Source organism: Passer domesticus, chromosome 6 (assembly GCF_036417665.1).
Source record: "Passer domesticus isolate bPasDom1 chromosome 6, bPasDom1.hap1, whole genome shotgun sequence".
NCBI lineage: Eukaryota > Metazoa > Chordata > Aves > Passeriformes > Passeridae > Passer > Passer domesticus.
Genome location: NC_087479.1, coordinates 10,012,404 through 10,030,745, shown reverse-complemented (window position 1 = coordinate 10,030,745; position 18,342 = coordinate 10,012,404). Strand labels below are relative to the sequence as shown.

The window sequence follows — 18,342 nt, the reverse complement described above, 5'->3', positions numbered from 1 at the left end:
ATCAAAGCTCCCGTCAGTGACTGCCCCGCGGGACAGCCAATGGCAGGGCGGGTCCTTCCCCTCCCGCTGGGCCGGCCGGGAGCGGCGGGGCCGGGCTGGGTCAGGGCTCCGGGGCGGGGCTGGGTCGGAGCCTCGGGCGGGCGCTACGGCAGCGACCGCGGGTTCTCTGCGGAGCCGCCCCTCGCGGCCGCCCGCGGCTCGGTGCGCCGCTTCCTGCAACTCAGCGACGCGGCCGTGGCGCCCTTCACTTCCGGGTTGCGGGGCACGAAGGAGGCGGGATTAGCACGCCAAGCGGCACGGGATTGGCTGGCACGCCCTGAGGGCGTGGGCGGGGCCGGAGAGCCGCTGCTTCCCATTGGTTGGGCGCCGTGTCCGTCGCGCAGCGCGGCGCGGCCATTGGGCGGCGGCGCGGCCGTCCCGCGGCGGCGGCGGCGCGCGGGGGAAGATGTCGGGCGGCGACGCGAAGAAGCTGGTGCGCTCGCCCAGCGGGCTGCGCATGGTGCCCGAGCACCGCGCCGCCCGCAGCCCCTTCGGCCTGGACGAGCCGCCCTGGGTGCCCGACAAGGAGGTACCGCCGCGGCAGGGCACCGCCCTTTGCCCGCTTCCTTTCCCTCCGCCTTTCCCCGTTCCCTTCGCTGTCTCCCTTCCCGTGGGTCAAAGGACGCGGGCACGGGGCTGTCACTCGTTCTTCTGCGGCCCCGCCGCGAAGATTGCGAGCGATTGGCGATTAGAAGTGTAGCGAGCTGTGCGGTTTTGCTTTCAGTGCTTCTAGAGGTGGTTCTGGAGGCCCTGTAGGTGTGAAACTAATTGCATAAATACTGAAGCAATGAGGCTGGGGTGGGACAGCCCTTCTGGCTCCTGGTGTGAGTGTTAAACCGAACAGCTCCGGCTGTTTCAGCCAGCTTTGCTTTTAAATACTCGCCGAGCGAACAGCGTCGTGGTGATAATTTTGATTTCACGTAACCAGAGTTAATTGCACGTACAACACAGAACCCGTTGTTTGTTCCTTTATTTATTTGTCGCCGCGGCGTTCTGTGGCGCGGAGCCGCGCCAGTGCATGTGGATGTGCCCGAGTGGAGATGCACTGCGGAGGAGGAATTCCAGCCGGGATGATCCTTGGCACACCGGGGCTGCTCTGTGCGGAGCACCGGCTCCTCCTCCGCACTGAAAAGTTTCCTTTCTGTGAAAAGGAAAGCTTCTCCCTCTGCCTGGGGTCTCTTGAGGCAGAAAGTTCTGTGAAATTCAGCTAAAGATTGTCTGGGGATTGTGGTGGGATCTGTTTAGACTTGTTAGATACACAGGGAGAATTAAGTCTGTGTGTTTTAGATGCATCAGTCTGATGTGTGCTGTTAGTTTGAATTTTATATTACAGTTCTGTTGTAGCTATTCGTTCTCCTTAAAATTCCACTTTTCCCCTGCAGTCTGCTGAGCTGTAGGCTGAGGGTGTTGAATTGTGACTGAATGTGCTCAGTGATATTTGCTGTTGAGAGGAAGTGTGATAGAGATAAATATTTCAAATGCATTTATTAACACAAGATTAAGAGTATGAATTCTTATTTTGTGGTTAGTTATTTTACTCGATCTCTGGAAGTATGTTAGAGTTCTGACATCCCTTTGGTTAACAATTGCCAAATATGTTACAAACTTTTTCCTTAAATGAAGCAGGTATGTGATACACAGGGAAGCTTATAAATTCCATGTTTTTGTTAAGAACAATTAAATTAAAGACACAGGGTTACCTAGGCAATGAATTAGTTGAGAATGCTTGCTCTTGTTACCATGTCAGACAAAATTAAAAATGAAGTGTCTATGTCCAAGACAACACCTTGAGTGGTATTAGCAAATTCTGATCTGGCTTTTCAAATCTACTGGCTTTTGCTGGGCAGCCAGTAACACTCACAAATCCAGTAGTTTTATTTTTCTTATGCAAGAGAGTCAACTGGCTTATTTTTTAAAATTAAGGCCACCTAAGAATTATGGCAGTTAGTACTTTTGTGCAGCTTATACAGCATTGAAATATAATAAAGTTTTAAATTTTTTTTAATCACAAGATTATACAGTCTTAAAATCAGTAACTATGAGGAATTTGAAATGTAAGCCTGGAGCAGGACTACTGAAAACTTTACTTTTTGAAGCAATCTTATTTGTAATGTAGGTAGTGAGTGGAGGGGGATTTATGAAAGTCTGTGCAGAGCATCATTAAACTCAGGACAGAGCTTAGAATGTTGGTCTCTGCATGTGCCTTGTGTGAATCAGAATTTCTTTGTTAATCACCAGCAGAGCTTAATTGATGACATTTCTGTTAAGGAAAGCTTGGAGTAGAAGCTGAGTGAAATGTGTCAGTTTGCCTTGCGGTACCCAGCTGTGCACCAGATGTTTCCTGGCTGAGGACACCCTGTGCTGCAGGGGAGCTGCCAGCTGTGGTGGAGGCGTTCCCTGGGCTCCTCCCTGGCTGCAGGAGGGAGCTGAGCTCTCCTGGCCCCGGCTCTGGGAGGGACACTGGCTGTGTGGCAGGGCTCCCTTGGACCCCTGGCAAGTCCAGGCTCGGGCAGTGGCAGAGAGCTGAGCTCTGTCTGCCCTGGGCTTGCATCCTGCCCTTCCCCCTTTGTCCAGGGGCGCTCCAGCTGGGATTCCCTGAGCTTCTCTTTGCAAAGGTTCACGGTGTTGAGGAGCCCAGCCAGGGGTTCCCATGCAGCACTTCTTGAACCACTCTGTTATTATTTATGCAAATAAAGCACGTGAAGTGTAACTACAGATTCCTGGCCATCGATGGGATTCTCACCTCTGGCTGGATCAGTGGGATTATGGAAATATTCTCTCACTTGAGCAAACCACAAGAAGTTTGCAATGAACCAGCTCTTGGTATTTTTAAATTAATGCCCAGATCTGTTCTTCCATTTTCCTCTTTCTAGGTGATACTGGTATTGACTGCATATGAAATTAATTTACTTCTGACATGAATTCTTATTTAATTTCTTGCTTCACATCTTTTTGTTTGAAGACACGAGAAGTAACTTGGGCATGGTGCTTCCTTCTCTGTTAATGTGATAAAACCCCTCCAAGCAATTAAACTTAATTCAAATCTAGTCGCTCTCTAATTATGTCGGTGTATGGATGAATAGGAAGAATTCACCTTTCAAGATGTTCTCCATAAATGTCTTGTCCCAGGCAAAGCAGAAGTTGACATTATGCAAATGGTTCACTCCGTTCTGGTTACTTAAAGCAGAAATACCTCGAAGGAACAGTATCTTGAGCTTGCTTGTGTCAGAACATTTTCCTAGGAAAATCCCATTTTGCAATGCCAGCTACCATGTGCTGCTTGACTTGTGATTTATTTAGGACTGCTGTTTGTATCAGGCAGGGCAGTCATCATGGGTCTGGAATTCAGAAACGTTTTTCTATAGTTTGTGTTAAATAAGGGGATGGATAATTTTGTTCCTTCCTAAAAACCACTTCTGTGTTTAGTATAGATTCTGTATGAAATCTATGTAGAACAGTATTTAGAAGAGTTTGGATTTGATTTTTTTTCCCCCTCTAGCTCATGACTTGTGCTTTCTGAATTTTAGCAAAAAACAAATAAACAAAAAACCTCAAACTTCAACCCCCCCTAAAACCCCAATTCAGGCAAACTGAAAAAACTCCACTGCCACCAAAACACAACCAAAAAACTCCCAAATATTTTCATTAAGAAAATTAATTAGAACTCAGGTAAATTGAAGGCATACCAAAATTATTGTGAGGTCCAGCTCCCAGGCAAGCTATTAAACGACATGTCAAAAATTAAAACAAGGTAGAGCAGAACATGGCATTAGCTGTGGAGTTCTGCTTGTTACAGAGGTGAAACCTGGTGCATGCTGAAATTGCTTCATGCTGAGTTATTTATCAGTGAGTGTTGAAATATCCTTTTCTGCAGCCATTGTGAAAAGATGTGTTTGGATGCCTGAGTTCAGTGTTAGTTAAAACAATTCAGGAACACTTCCAGTGCTCTTCTGTGTGGGATTTAGGAACAGCTTGTTGTAACAAATTCTGCAAGTAGGTGTTTATGTTCCACTGCAGTGACTGCCATTACCTTCTAATGTGTTAAACGTCTGTTCAGACAGCAGAGCCTTTCATATAAACTGTCACCAATTATTAACAAGCTTGCACTTCAAAAGGACATGAAAAATTCCTGGAGAATTTTTAATTCAGCTGCTGTAATATTGTCTTGGCTGCAGCTGTTGAACTTGTGGCAGTGATTGAGTATCTGCTGGAGCAAAAGTCCCTGAATAGAAGTTGTTATAACCTGAGGGGATTTATAGAAGAAAAAGGGTTCAGCATTGAAATATGTTAATTAAAGGCAAAGGGTGATTACTGTGTGCTTAGCAAATAGCACCTGCTCAGCTTAGGGCATGTGGTTGAGAGGACATTCTGCTGTAGGCTGAGATGGTCTGGTGTGAGGACTTTGGGTTTCTAGAGTTATAAAACCTAGTACAGGATCTAACCGTGTTCTCCTGAGTAAGATGTCAGGCATAATTTTGCATTCCTATTTGCAAGTAAGTATAGCAAAAATTGCATTATAAGGCTCAGACCTTGGGGTTTGATATGGTAGATAAAAATATGTAAAGTTTAGTTGAAAATCCAGTGACCTAAGGGTATCAACCCTTCAGTAGGTGACTTTCTATACTGAAAATTTTGATTGTCCAACAGTCACTGATCACTTGTGGTTGTTAACACAGAGTCAAAACTGTCATTGCTTAAACTCTACTTAGTTGGTAGGGAGAAACTCCTTCAATTTTTTTCTGTCATTTTTTTGAAAGGAGTGTGGGTGTAAGTTTGTTTTAGGAAAGAGATATTTCAGGAAGTGACTTTTTGTAGCTGGAATAAGCATTAGGTCTTGGTGGCTTGGAAGAAAACCAAGTATCTCTTAGCATGTTTCAAAAATGTGTGAGTATTGAGAGCATTAAATTGTGTAAACAATGTTTCAGCGAGTCAGCAGAGCACCATAGTGGAGTAAAGTGAGGACAACTTACAGAAAACCAGTTGACTCTGGAATATTGGGACTGTCTGGATAGCCAAACATTATCAAGAATGGTAAATAATTCTGAGATGTAGTTTTGCCTGCTGGCAGGATGCACTGTTCATTAGGGGAAGTTTGGCGGCTTTTTTTTTTTTTGTCTTGCAAATGGAGATGACATTATTTTGCTACATCAATATTAAATGAAAGCTATTCATGGTGAAAAGATGAGGGATAGAAATTTGTTGGAGGTGCTTTTTTATGGGGCATAATATAAAGCTCATTTTTTGTATATTAAAGGTTTAAAAAGATTGTAGACTAATCTTAATTTGTACTGTTTTCTAGTGCCCAAGATGTATGCAGTGTGATACAAAATTTGACTTCATAACTAGAAAGGTAAGATAAATTAATGAAATATGAAGCAGTAAATGTTGCAAAATACTAAAATTGACATATTTTGAAAAGTAAACCAGGATTTGTCTTTAGTTTGGAAGAGAGAAATTCCAATTAAAGTAGGAAGTGTAAACTACATAATTAGGCTCACTGGATGAAGATAAAACACTAACATTAAATTCTGTTTAATAATGGTAAGAGGTCACTGTGGAATGCAGACTGGTGTGCAGAGTATGACATGGAGAATTCTGCAAAGCACCCTCCCAAAGAAGGCCAGCAGTGATTTTTAGGAGGGAACATCATTCCTTTGTATAATTACATTGACACTTTGTTAGCACAGGCTAACAAAAGTGAAGAAGGATGTGAAAGTGTGACTTGTAGTGCAGTGACACAGTTCATGTTTTTTTTATTTAATTGTTTGGAAGGAGAGGGAGGCAGAAATTTTAAATGAGACACACTCATATGTTATACCAGATGACAAGCTGCTGTGTTTCCCTTGTGTTAGCTGTGGGAAGCAATTGGAGGTAGCCCTGGGAAATAGATGCTCCAGAGAATTTTGCAGAACATTTGGAAGGAAAGCCTAACACTGACCAAAAGTGCAGTGTTATCCGTTCCTTGTATCAAACTTTCAGGCTTGCTTTGAGCCACATATGAGTTCCTGCTTGCCTGGGAGTACTTGTTGTGTCATGAGAGCTTGCATCAGGAAGATCTGCTGGCACTGTCACACCCCTGATCTGGAGCACAGGCCACTGGTTGCAGATTTAGGGGCTGTGAAACACACTGCAATACTCGTTCTGGTTTCACAACTTCACTGGATTTGTGCTGTGTTGCCTGATACTTCTGATAAAAGGAATAGCTTTAGGTTCTAAGTATGAAGATTCTTATATTCTTCCCATGGGAGAAAGTTGAGAATAAGTTTTAAAAGAGAAGAATAGTATTTTCAGTTGAAGAAGAATAGAAACTTCAGTTGAAGTTCTCCAAGATCTTTTCTCAGAAGTAGGAAGGGATCTGGAAACCACTCTTGTCACGGGTTTTTATTGACAGGGAGGCGAAGGATTTACTGGAAACCAGAGAAGCCCTTTCCTGTCTTTCTGCTCCAGAAGCATCTTTACAGAGTGCCAGCAAAGGCTTAGAGTGCTGCTGATCATATTATACTCAGTTCTTTGTGTCCAGCCTTCAGAGATTCCTGTCTGCCACTGTGGCAGTTAATTTCTTCTACCTGTCCCTCAGCTTGCACGTTTCACACCTGAGAAAATTGTTAAAAAAAGCTGTTAGTTTCCTTGGTAAATAAATAAAGGAAGTGTTCTCTCGTGCTTAGCATCACTGCCGAAGGTGTGGGAAGTGTTTCTGTGACAAGTGCTGCAGTAAAAAAGTGCCTCTGCCTCGCATGTGCTTCGTGGACCCGGTGCGGCAGTGCGCGGAGTGCGCCCTGGTCTCGCAGAAGGAGACCGAGTTCTACGACAAACAGCTCAAAGTGCTCATGAATGGTAAGCACCCAGGGCTCCTCTTTCTGCTTATTCCAATTCCAGTGAACAGCAAGAGCAGTGCTTCTTGTCCAGCAGGCTGTGGTTTTTGTCTGCTCTTTGTCACGCCTCTTGTTTTGCAGTTAATGGTTTTGTGTTACTGGTTTATTTAGAGGGAGGTTTACACTTTGTAGTCAATGCTTGCACCTCTCAGTTTGTACTTCTTGGTCTTGACAAAGAGTGAGTTAATTAAAGACAAATTTTTAATACCTGTGAGAACAGATGAGTGTGCAATTGGCATTTTCCTTGAAATAATGCATCTTTTAGCCATATTCCTGTTACATTAAATAAGGTTGAAAATATTTTAGAGAATATTTTAACATTTTCAAACAAGATACAGTGCTTGTTTCAAGCTTCATCTGAGAGCTTTGATCTTGTCCATGGCCTACAGCTGTGGTTGATGGCAGATCATCATGAGTACTCAATTTTCCATGGTTTAAACCTTCACGCAATACAGTAATTCATGTTCAATTACATTAAGAAAGCTGAAACTTCAGTTTTTAAATTAGTCTGTGATCCTTCAGTGCCTGTTGATGATCTCTCAGCATGATGCCAGTGTGCATAATGGGTAAGCTAAGCCCCACGTGTGATGGACACGGATGTTCCTGGGGAGGTCCTGGCCTCAGAAGGGAGTGTGCTCATCCTGGAGCATGTAAATCATTCTTCACTCTGCTTTGCCATGAGGGCGTAGACGCGTTTTTAAATCACACCTTTTAAACTGAAGACTTTTTTTTAAAGCTTGTCTTGTTTGCTTTCATGTTCTGAAGTTGTTCCTGACTTGCTGTAGAGCCACAGATCGTGGTCAGAGAGGTGGTGATGGTGGCTGTAATGTCCCTCTCCAGCCTTGGTGCTGCTGTCTGTGTCTCCCTTCAGCAGCACGGGGTCAGCGCTGGGGTCAGTGAGTCTGGGTGAGCTGGGAAGTGAGGAGGTGAAACTCCAGGGCTGCATGGTTCAGATTATGGGCATGGATTGCAGACCATTGGGCAGGGCTGGATGTTATTTCCTTTGTTTCCCAGGCCAGCAGTATTGGGATTAGGTAATAGAGGGAGCATGAGGCATGGAGGAAGCAAAGGGGTCGGGCGTGTAGGGCTCCTTGGAGTTCTGAGTCACTTCTCCCATGCAGCAACAGTGACTTTCCCCTTGCCAAAGCAGTTTTGAGGGGGAAGAATCAACACGAAGGCTGAAGTTCATTGACCTCACAATAAGACTGAGCCAGCCTTCAGTAATGAAAAAGAGATGTCTTTACAGTTTCTTAAGCATAGAACTGAAGGTCACATCCTGCTATTAATTTTTTTTTTTTTTAAATACAGAAACAATAATTTGTGTTACAGTGATGATAGAGGGTCTTTAATTGCCTGTCTTTGCCACCTCCAAATCTCTTCTCATTTTTAAAAGATTCCTCTTGGATATCATCTGCATTTCTATACATAGGAGAAATTGCATAGCATGTGTGAAAGGTCCTGTAAGTCAGAACATGATAATTAAAGATCAGCTTTTTATACTTGAGTGTTTTGCTGATGTTAATCAGTTTAATATTTCAGTTATTCCTCATTTCACTCAATTCAGTGTATTAGTAAGTAAAAATTAGCTGTACTTTCTGATACTTGAATGTTGCTTCTTGAATTCTGTATTAGAATACTAAACCATTTCTTTCCAGGTGCTACATTCTTTGTAACTCTGGGAACATCTGATAAATCTGAGCTCATGGTTTGTCGACTTTCCAACAACCAGAGGTGAGAAAGATTGATAGAAACTGCACTTGTAAACTATAGTATTGTTGTACTTACAGCTCTATTCTTACATAACGTAAAAAAATATGAGAGTAACATGCCCTGAGGATATTGGAGAGTAATCAGACTGAAAGGGTAGATCCAACAATACTGGAATGTTTGCCTGAGTGTGGATCAGAATGTCTTGGAAGGGTGAAATTTCAATAAAAAGTAGTATTTTCTTCTTGATTTCTATCCCTCCTCACCCCAAAGAACACATAAACAGTGTTACTGAGAGATTGTTTTATTTTTCTCCTTTGATTTGAACTTGATATTGTAGGAAAAAAAGTGAAAAAACCCTTTTTCTTCTATTATGTAGATACCTGGTTTTGGATGGAGACAGCCATTATGAAATTGAAATTATACAGATTTCAACTGTTCAGATACTTACAGAGGGATTTACTCCTGGAGGTAAATTTTTCTTTTAATATAAATGAACTATTAAAAAAAAAGAAGGAAGGTGCAGTTATTGAGCTAGACAGTGCATTCAGTGTGTAACTGTGTTGGCTACAACTGCTCAGAGTAGAGCACAGTCTGTGAGACCCCGTCTCATGTGGCTGCTGGGACTTGGGGGAACACCTAAAGATGGAGAAGTTCCCCTACAGCCTTAATGTGGCACAGCCTGTTGATGAACCTGAGTTAGGGTGGTTGTCACCTGTGTGCTTGGGTGTGTACAAATATTTACTGACTTAAAGAGCTCAACGGAGGGAACTGTTAGTCTTTGGTAGCTTCCATTTCAGAATCCAGCTGGGATTTTGCCTTGACTGGTTCAAACATTGTTAAAAGAATGAAATGGGGGAGGGGGAGTAAATAATTCAACGATTCTTTCTTAATTTCATTCAAGACAAAGGGGTGGCCAAATGAAACTGGTAATATCTAAATTGGAGTGCAGCAACTTACTGCCCCATCTCTTACCAGATTTTAGAGTATTTCAGGATGAAACTGAATATGAATTGACTGAAATGAGAACAAACAAGGTCAGGAATTTCAATAATTGTTCTTTATCAACACTTCTGTCACTGCTGGGTTTTTCTAATTGCACAGCCCATCTGTGCATTATTCAGTCAGTACAGCATGTTAACTTGAATAAACTTACCTTGGTATTTAAATCAACCAGGTGTATTGCTGAGTCACTTAATGCTCCTGTAATTCCTTGTTCACTACTCTTCTGACTGCTTTATCTCTTTTCTGCCTGCCTTCCTTCTTGATGGTAGAAAAAGATATTCACACTTACACCAGCCTTCTGGAGAGCCAGCCTGTTACTGAAGGTATCTGCAGTGCCTTTCAGCATGACTCACCCAAGCATGTCATGACCCCTTCACTTTTCTTCTCTGCAGTGCTGATTATTTGCTTGATCCATAATTGCTGTTCAACTTGAGTTATGTTCAAGTCTGACATGTATCTGTTCCTTCCCATATGTCTGTTTAATAAACCAAGAGTGAATGTTTTGTAACACTCTGGAGGAGAACTAAGGTACTCAAGGCCTTCTTTAGACCAAAGTGCTGTTGTCTGTGCTGGGAGAAGGGAAGATGAGAAATGGTATCTGCAGCAGTACACAGTGTTACAGATCACAGCTTAGCTGTTTGCTGAATTGGGCATACTAGAAATGAATATACTCCCTGTGTGCTGTCTGGAAAGGCTTTGCACTGGAACTGTTAATTAATGGTTTGCTTTTACACAACTTTAAAAGAAAGGCCTCTTTATTATGCAAGGTGTGTTCTGTCTTATTAATGCCAGACATGGGCAAACTGGTCAAGGTTGTAGGTGTGTGATTTCCACTGGTTTATCTTTCAGTAGACCCTTAATCTATTGTTCTGACCAGAAGGTGCAGAGAAGCAATTGATGAAGTTGAATTTCCATTTATCCTAGGAGAGTAGAAAATAGCTCTTTTATAAACCCTGCTGAGGGCTCCTGATTGGGCTAGGTGCATTAACAGCACTAACTAGATTGAGTTTGGCTTAGATTGTGATTTGTTTAGGCTCCTCAGATATTGCAGTAATAGCCTCCAGGAGCCCTCTCATGCAGACACTTCTAAAAAGAGCTTTGTAAGAAGTGTCCTGTGTATGCTAGTGCTGTTCCTAGGGCTTAGTTTATACTCCACTGCTGCAGGAAGTAATGACAGCAATGTCTCATTCTAAAAGTTCTTGTTAAATATCTGTATTTTTGCTTTGGTTTATCTTCATCTCTGCAGCCTCAGTAAGAGAGATGCAAACACCTTGCTTTACTGCACTGTTGGCAGAGCAGAGTCTTTGGCAGCAATTTCCTTCAGGAAGTAAGTGATGCTGCCAGCTGTTCTCTAGCCTTATGTAAGCCTCATTCCAACCTGTGCCAGGTTTGGAGGGACTGCTGCCTGCTGTGCCAGACTGCATCCAGCAGGACCCTGCTTTGCCATCAGTTTGATTGGACCCTAAGCCTACAGACTGCAGGCCCATGTGAAACTGTGGTATCAATGTTTGAACATGGTGACAGTAAATCATGAGGGTGTTCCAGGTGTGTGGCTTTACCTGAAGGCTGATGCAGGTTCTGCCTTGGTGCTTGGCAGAGAGAATGAAACAACATGAGGCTGCAGGTTCCACTGCCTGGCATTACGAGCCATGGTCGTGAGCTCCTCAGATCCAGCAGCTGCTTGGATGAGCAATGAGCACATTTCTCCAAACATACTCATGAGCAGGAAAATGTGTTACTTAGTTGGTAAAACCTGCTGCTGTTCCAGATGTTATTTCTCTTTTCAGGAGGCAACACTCGTGCCATAGGAATGATCCTGCAGTACAAGGTACCGGGGTCGGAGGAGGTGACACAGATGAAGTTTACTGCTGGTGAAGACTTCAGCTGTAACAAGAAGCTGTCAGCAGCGTGGCTGGCAGCTATGCATAAGGTAAGCAAAGCAGCCAAAACTTAGACAAGGCTGAAGAAACTCTTTACATAGGGTGTTCAGCAGCACCAGAGAGAACATTCAGCCTCAGGAGTATTTCTATTATTTTTTTATTAAGGATTTCAGGGTGATGTTGCTTAGAAAACAGAAGGTATGGCCGGGTGTAATGAACATGACTTTAGCTTTCTGCTCAGAGACCTGACGAATTTATGCACTCTGAAGGGTTTGCCAAGATCTTACATATGTTATTAGATAAAAAGAACTAAGAATTTGTCTTTAAACTTCCTTGGATTTTGTTACGGGCTGAAGAGTGTGCACTATGAAATACTCATTTGACCCTAAGTTCAGCTAATTGTTTTTACTGCTTCATGAAGGTTCAAAGAAGCTGTTGATTTTTGGAAATGGAAGACTTTAATTTCTTTGGTGCTAGGCCCTGCATGGGTAATGAACTGAAGGTTCATATTTCCTAAATTCAAGTTATGGTGGGAAAAAACCAAAGCCACACTCCAATCAGTCACCTGAGCGATTGCTGATCAGAACTGTCATTTGTAATGTGTATGGGCTCTTTGTGGCTCTTTGCTGCTTTATTGCCATTTTAGAACTCCCCAGGTGCCCCTACCCCAGCCTCTACTCTGCTCAGCACAGTGTGCTCAAACTTCCTGTCACCATGCACTTCCCAAATGCTAGTACAGGCCTCAGATGGAGAAAAGCAGAGAAAGAATTTAAAGCCAGCCCTGGATTTAAAGGAGGTTTTTGGAGGGGTACAAAGCAGATAAGGTGGCTGCAAGTGAAACTTCAGTTCACACTGACATTTTCCCTTTCTGTTAGGCAACAAAACTTCTCTATGAGTCTCGGGACCAGTGAGAACTGCAGCTGTGGCCTCCTGAGGGCACACACAGACACCAGCCTCCACAGACCTGCCTCTCACTTTGTGCTGATTTGACAGCTGGAAATATTTGCTGTTCTTGACTCTCTCTCTCATTCCAGCGTGGTTCATTATGTAAGAACTGGCAAATGCAATGTGAGTATTTTTTTGAACCATGAGTATTCACGGTAGTGTGCAATATGTATACAGTTAATGCTTTAAACAGCCTCACCTTTTAAGACTTTGTATATTTTGTTAAGCCTTTACTGGCACTTAATATGAAAGTGACCTGCACTACAGCTAATGTACAGCACAACTTTTATAGTAACCATTATATATACTGTTTGCTACAGGAAGCAAACAAATGTATATGTCTCTTCTGCAGAGAATAGCTTTTGGGTATAGATCTCAGGTTTTTCCCTCTATCCAAATGTTTAAAATCAATGTACAAAAAATCTGCCTTAGATATGATTTTATAGAGAGCACGTGGGTTTTTTTAAACATTTAATTTTAAGTATCTAAATTTTTCACCAAATACCACCAAATTTGACTTACATGAACTTGACCTTGAAACTTCATTTCTGTAATAAGCTTCCAGAATAATTTTTAGTTTTGTATTTTCTTTTTTGGTAACGAGCTTTTGTTAATCTAACTGTAATGCTATCTGAAATTGTATACAATTTAATGTACAAATATGAATAAATTAATTCACTTATTTAAAAAAGAGGTGCTGTTTAATTTTTTAATATACAGCTTCTATAGTAATGGCTACCATGGTCTCTGAACTCTGAAAATTTTCACTTTTTCTAAAGAAAACACTAATTTTAGTTCTAAGTTAACTTTTCCCCGTTGGAATACTGGGCTACTAGTGTGTAAGCACATCTCCAGTGAAGCTGATAAAACAAAGAGGAAAGGTGGATTGACAGCTGTAACCTTGGCAAGCTATAATGAATGTTTTCATGCAGACTCTGACCAAAGACACATCTGCTGTCGAGACCTCTATAAAGAGAGTGGAGAATGCAGCCATGCCTTAGCAGTACTTTATTGTGCACATTTACATGTTCTCTGAATTAGTGTATCATAGGCTCTTGAAATCATCACATTCATGTAGCAAATTCTTCAACAATAATACCCTTTCACTTTTCACCACAATATATACAGTTAATGCTGACCTGTGGTAAAAGCAAGTTACAGCACTGCAGAAATGGATATATAAATTATACACAGAACTTGTACATGAAGAGTTAATCAAATTGCATACTGTTAAATGGGAGAGAATTACAAGAAATATGGCTAAAACTTATAATGGGAAGTTCAAAATATACTTCTGGTATATAAAATCATGTACATTTAAAATTCCAGTGAAGTGCCTGTTTGTGGGGTTTTTCTTTTTTGCTTGAAACTACAATGTAGTGGAACAGGTTATTGCATAACTTGCCTTGGCAGCAGTTGTAGGCTGCCAAGAACCACAGAAACTGTCCTCAAATAAGCTATTGCCTTTCTTAAATCCTTCTCTAAACCTTGTTTCTTTCTTCTCCTCCACTTGGCATCTACACGACCGTCGTTCTCTACTTCTATCCAGTCCTTCATATTTTCTTCTAGACTGATTCAGGCAGACTTCAGGTGACACAATATAACTCTTACCAGACTCTTACCCTTTTCAACTATTGCACTTTCATCCCTGCAGACATACAAATCCCTTAAGCTGCTGCAACTTCTGTACTAACTGTTGTGTCCAGGCTGGATGAGCTCAGGGGGTTAGTAGGGGAACCTTTACATTCGTAGAGGTAACACCGGTGCTGTAGGCTGAATAATAAGAAAATAAAACACCAAGTGAAATATTGTGTAGGGACTTTGAGAAGTGTACAAATACTGTTGGTTTTTGTTAGTTCTCTAGCTTGATTCTAAATGCAAATACTGCAAGATGCTAGACTAGGTAAAGCTTTCGTTGGGGTTGTCCAGACTAGGATTTAAGTGTTTACCGTGTTGCCACCTAAAATCCTAGCCTTCACCAAGCTTTGGTAACTACTTAATTATGCATGTAACAAGTGAAGATCTTGTGTCCTAGAACCCAAAGAGTTGATGGGTAATGAGAACTCAACATTCACTGGTATGGAACAGGAATACCCAAAACTGACATGGGACAGTTGCTGTGGGGGGTTGGAGCAAACTGGACAGTGCATCTGCACTCTGCAAATGACACCTCTGAACACGGAACACAAGGAAGCTCCTACCACGGAACTCTGACTGAAAACACCGCGTTAGACGAGAGCTGGCGCAGCACTGGCTACGGCGGCGGAGGCATCGCTCTCCTCGTCAGTGCTGGTCACACAAACAATCCTCATTTACAAACCGCAGATCTTGGAAATCCTGGATGCTGTCCATTTAACAAGAGAAAGCACCATTAAAACTAAATATCATAGTTTTATTTCTCTGTGTGAAATGACCAAAAATGATGGCTCCAGTGTATGTTCTAAGTTTCCAGTTACCAGCATGGTGCTGCACTGTCGTACAACTGAATTCAAGCAAGGGTTCGCTGTCGAGGTTTTATTCGTGGATATAACTAAAAAAACAGAATAACAGTATTAGGCTTTGCATGGTTAACACCAGCTTAAATACTTTATAAGTAAGGGGTACTTATTAGGCAGAACTGGGTGATGAAGTGTTTTGGGGGGGGTGGGGTTTTGTAAGTTTGGGGGTGTTCTTAGGACACTCCTGAAAAACAAGAAGCAGGAGGAAAAGAGCTGATTTACTCCTGCCAATGGCAGCAACATGGCTGCTCTGAAAATGACATGGTGCATTTAGTTCAAGTTGCAGAACAGAAAAAGAATGCTTTTACATAAGTACAAAAATTCCCTGTTGAGCACTCCAGAGAGCTTATTTCCTGCTCTGCAAGGTTCTCTTATGCATTTTGTCCTCAGTAGCTCTCTACTTAGTCACCTTACATTCCTGGCCTCTCCTGACAGTGTTCCATCTGTCTGAGCAGAATAAACAATGTGCCCACAGTTGTCATCTTCAAGGCTCTTTCCTGTTTTAAACTCACACACACCTATGTTCTTATCTTGCACCAGGTATTAAAAACCTTCCCCAAGAACTTTTTGAACCAAGGCTTCAAGCTGCCTAATAAAGCCACCATACTTTCCTTAAGGGCTCTATATTTTAGCCAAGGAGGAGAAAAAAGTCTCATTAAAGCATAAACTATATTCAATATACTAACTTGCTCAATGACAACCAGCATCAAACAGTAGCCCCTCCTGTTTGTTTACAATGGCAGAGAGGCTAGAGAGAATAATCTGCTTTACACCACTTCATAGTGCTGTGCATGGTGCACAGAGGAATTCTGACTAAAGATCAATCTTTTGTTTCTACTTCAGGTGCATTTGAAATAGGAGGGAGAGGGTGAAAGAACTTACCCCGAGGAGGTTTTTAGGCACATAGCCTTCCTTGTCATTGAGGCGGGCCCACCACCACTCCGTTTCATTGTCATCCTTGCGCCTCAGGATAGTGATGGCATCGCCCTCGTGGAATGACAGCTCGTCATTGTTCTGGGCTTCATAATCCCACAGAGCATACACCACCCCTTTATTCATCACTCCCAGCTTCTCCTGCACTCCTGTTAACAACACCAGATGGTAAAATAGCCTCTTTTTTCCCTCTGAGATTTTTACTATTGACACGATGGCCTAAATATTAGTCTCCTGTTAATAACATTTCATGAACAGTTTTTAACACTTCCATGATGAAATGCTGTCAGAAATTTAACTGCATGATAAAAATCTTACAGAATGATTTAGAGAATGAGGTTTTTCTCTTTTATTGTACATGCAGTGGAAACTGCTTCCTACAGCAGGCCTTGTACAGGGACGCTTGCGGCTTTCAGAACTCACAATGCCAGATCTGACAGAGCCTTATTGAAGCTTAAATTCTCTGATGGAAATGAAAAATTTGTCTGCTCCATTGAAATACTTTTCTTGCAAAATATATTTTAGTAACTAAGCACTCCTGTGAATTAATTATTCATAAAGTGTATTTCTTTCTTTGTGTGATCTGATAGAAATGTGGGTATAGATCTCAGATGCCCAGATAATACAATAGCTGCCCAGGTAACAGAATAGGTCTGAATTTCAGCATAGAGATGAAAATACACTACACAGAACATGCTGCCTTGTCAAAATGCCTTGGAAACACCAACTCTTAATATCATTTTATGGGAAACAAAAGGCTGTTCCTGCTATTAGAATTCAGTCGACAGCCTGTGCATCTGGAAGTTAGGAGTCTCTCTGTCAAAATACTTGACAACTCACTGTTATGGTCAAAACCTCCCTGTAGAAACATTTCCTTGAAATGAAGCCAAATTAAAACTTTAAAAATCTTAATATTTGAAGTAGCCTGTGAAGTAATTCAAAACCCAGAAGGACTAAGACAAACATCACAGTGAAAACATGATGATGGTTTGAGCACTTAGAAAGCACAGGGACGTGATGGGCCATATCATCCAGTCTGGGGCCTAAGCAGATGTTTCACACAGATCAGAGGGACAAATCATGATGAATCTTAGAAAAGGGTTGGTGTCACAGCTTACCATACAAAAACTGGGAACACTGAATATAACCTTCTTCCATCTCCTCACACTTGTCTGCAGCAGTTTCTATATCACTTATAGTTGAAGCAAAAATAGCTGCCCCAGATTCAACCAGTAGTTTACAGAGATGAACACTATTGCAAGAAGCTGCACAATGCAAGGGTGTCCTAAAATAAATAAAAAAAATGTACATGTGAAAAAAGAAGCTTCCATGAATCTTAAGTCTCATCTTGCCATTTACAGCCTGTCTGTTTTAAAAGGAAATTTTTATTTATGTTTATAGTATGTGTATGCATTGTCTAAAACCTGTCAAGCAGCTAGGGTGGATTTCAGGATTTACCTGACTCCAGTAAAGCCAAACATTATGAAACAGATGATAGCAAAACTAATAATTTTCACAGTTTACAAAGCTGTTGGGCGTGAGAGGGCATTTTACAATACAAGGAATCCTGAAAGGTAAAACAAAGTTGAGGATTCACATTCCCTCCCACCCTGAAATACTTCAGGAATGCTACAGCTACCCGAAAGGTGAGATTCTCCAAGAACACCAACATCTGTAGTGGCATCTATGATGAAGAAACTTAAGCAAAATGACTTTCGTAATTTGTTATTTATAGTTTAATTATTTCAGCATCTGAACAAGAAATGCAACTCTACCACTAATTATCACAAACTGTAATCTAATTTATGGTTTAAGTGTGCTTGCTTGGGGGCTGAACACGCTGTTACCTTGCATTTGAGTTCATCTCCATCTACAGCTTAGAGAGTACTCATTTGATGGGGATAAAGAGGAAGGAAATTGTTCCCAGAACAGGTTTGAATTAAATTTTGAATGTGCATCTAAATGGTGCTTCTCCCAGATACTAGGTTAAAAATCTTGACACTTACCAGCCATCACTATCTGCTGCATTTACATTTACACCAAAATCGAGCAGGAACTTCACAATGTGGTGGTGACCAGCACAGACTGCATTATGCAAAGGTGTAATGCCTTCATCATTTGGTTTACTGGGATCATCAACCTGTTGAAAACATAAAATAGTTTAGCACTTTCTTTTTCCTGAATACTGCATGGGGTTGCCATTGTTTAAAAGCTTACCTCATATATGATTCGTTGTACCAGATCAAATTCACCCTCCAAAGAAGCATCTAGGAGGAGAGCCAAGGGGTTGAACTTCACTCTCAAACCATGGCCTGTTCTTTCTGAGTTGGGTTTCTTCAAGTTGGTACGTTTTGTCTGAGTAAAGATGAAGGGTGGAAGGCATCATTTCAGGTTGCACAAGTAGAAAAAATGATTCATTTATGAATCTTGTCTTCCTTAAATTATATTTAGAGCAATGAAATC

The 18,342-nt window shown here is 41.8% G+C and overlaps 2 protein-coding genes across 8 annotated transcripts in view; one reads left to right on the top strand and one right to left on the bottom strand.

Annotated features, from left to right (window-relative positions):
• The first annotated feature begins 311 nt into the window (after positions 1 to 311).
• On the top strand, positions 312 to 13,139 carry ZFYVE21 (zinc finger FYVE-type containing 21). 2 transcript variants are annotated; one of them, XM_064423218.1, is made up of 8 exons: positions 312 to 568; positions 5,339 to 5,389; positions 6,705 to 6,873; positions 8,567 to 8,642; positions 8,998 to 9,089; positions 9,893 to 9,946; positions 11,411 to 11,553; positions 12,379 to 13,139. In XM_064423218.1, exons 1-8 carry the CDS (start codon positions 446 to 448, stop codon positions 12,412 to 12,414), a joined length of 744 nt encoding a protein of 247 aa, XP_064279288.1. In that variant the 5' UTR covers positions 312 to 445; the 3' UTR covers positions 12,415 to 13,139. The 2 variants fall into 2 exon arrangements, with proteins under 2 accessions (XP_064279288.1, XP_064279289.1); XM_064423219.1 differs by lacking the exon at positions 9,893 to 9,946 and having other exon boundaries at positions 384 to 568.
• A 302-nt stretch (positions 13,140 to 13,441) lies between these two features.
• PPP1R13B (protein phosphatase 1 regulatory subunit 13B) overlaps positions 13,442 to 18,342 on the bottom strand; it is a 69,502-nt gene continuing 64,601 nt past the window's right edge. For all 6 annotated transcript variants that reach the window (XM_064423195.1, XM_064423197.1, XM_064423196.1 and 3 more), the window contains 5 exons: positions 18,097 to 18,234; positions 17,886 to 18,019; positions 16,998 to 17,164; positions 15,829 to 16,028; positions 13,442 to 14,978 (listed from right to left, as the gene is read on the bottom strand). In XM_064423195.1, coding sequence (XP_064279265.1) covers positions 14,937 to 14,978; positions 15,829 to 16,028; positions 16,998 to 17,164; positions 17,886 to 18,019; positions 18,097 to 18,234 — 681 coding nt within the window. In that variant the 3' untranslated portion in view covers positions 13,442 to 14,936. The remainder of the gene's footprint in view (positions 14,979 to 15,828; positions 16,029 to 16,997; positions 17,165 to 17,885; positions 18,020 to 18,096; positions 18,235 to 18,342) is intronic.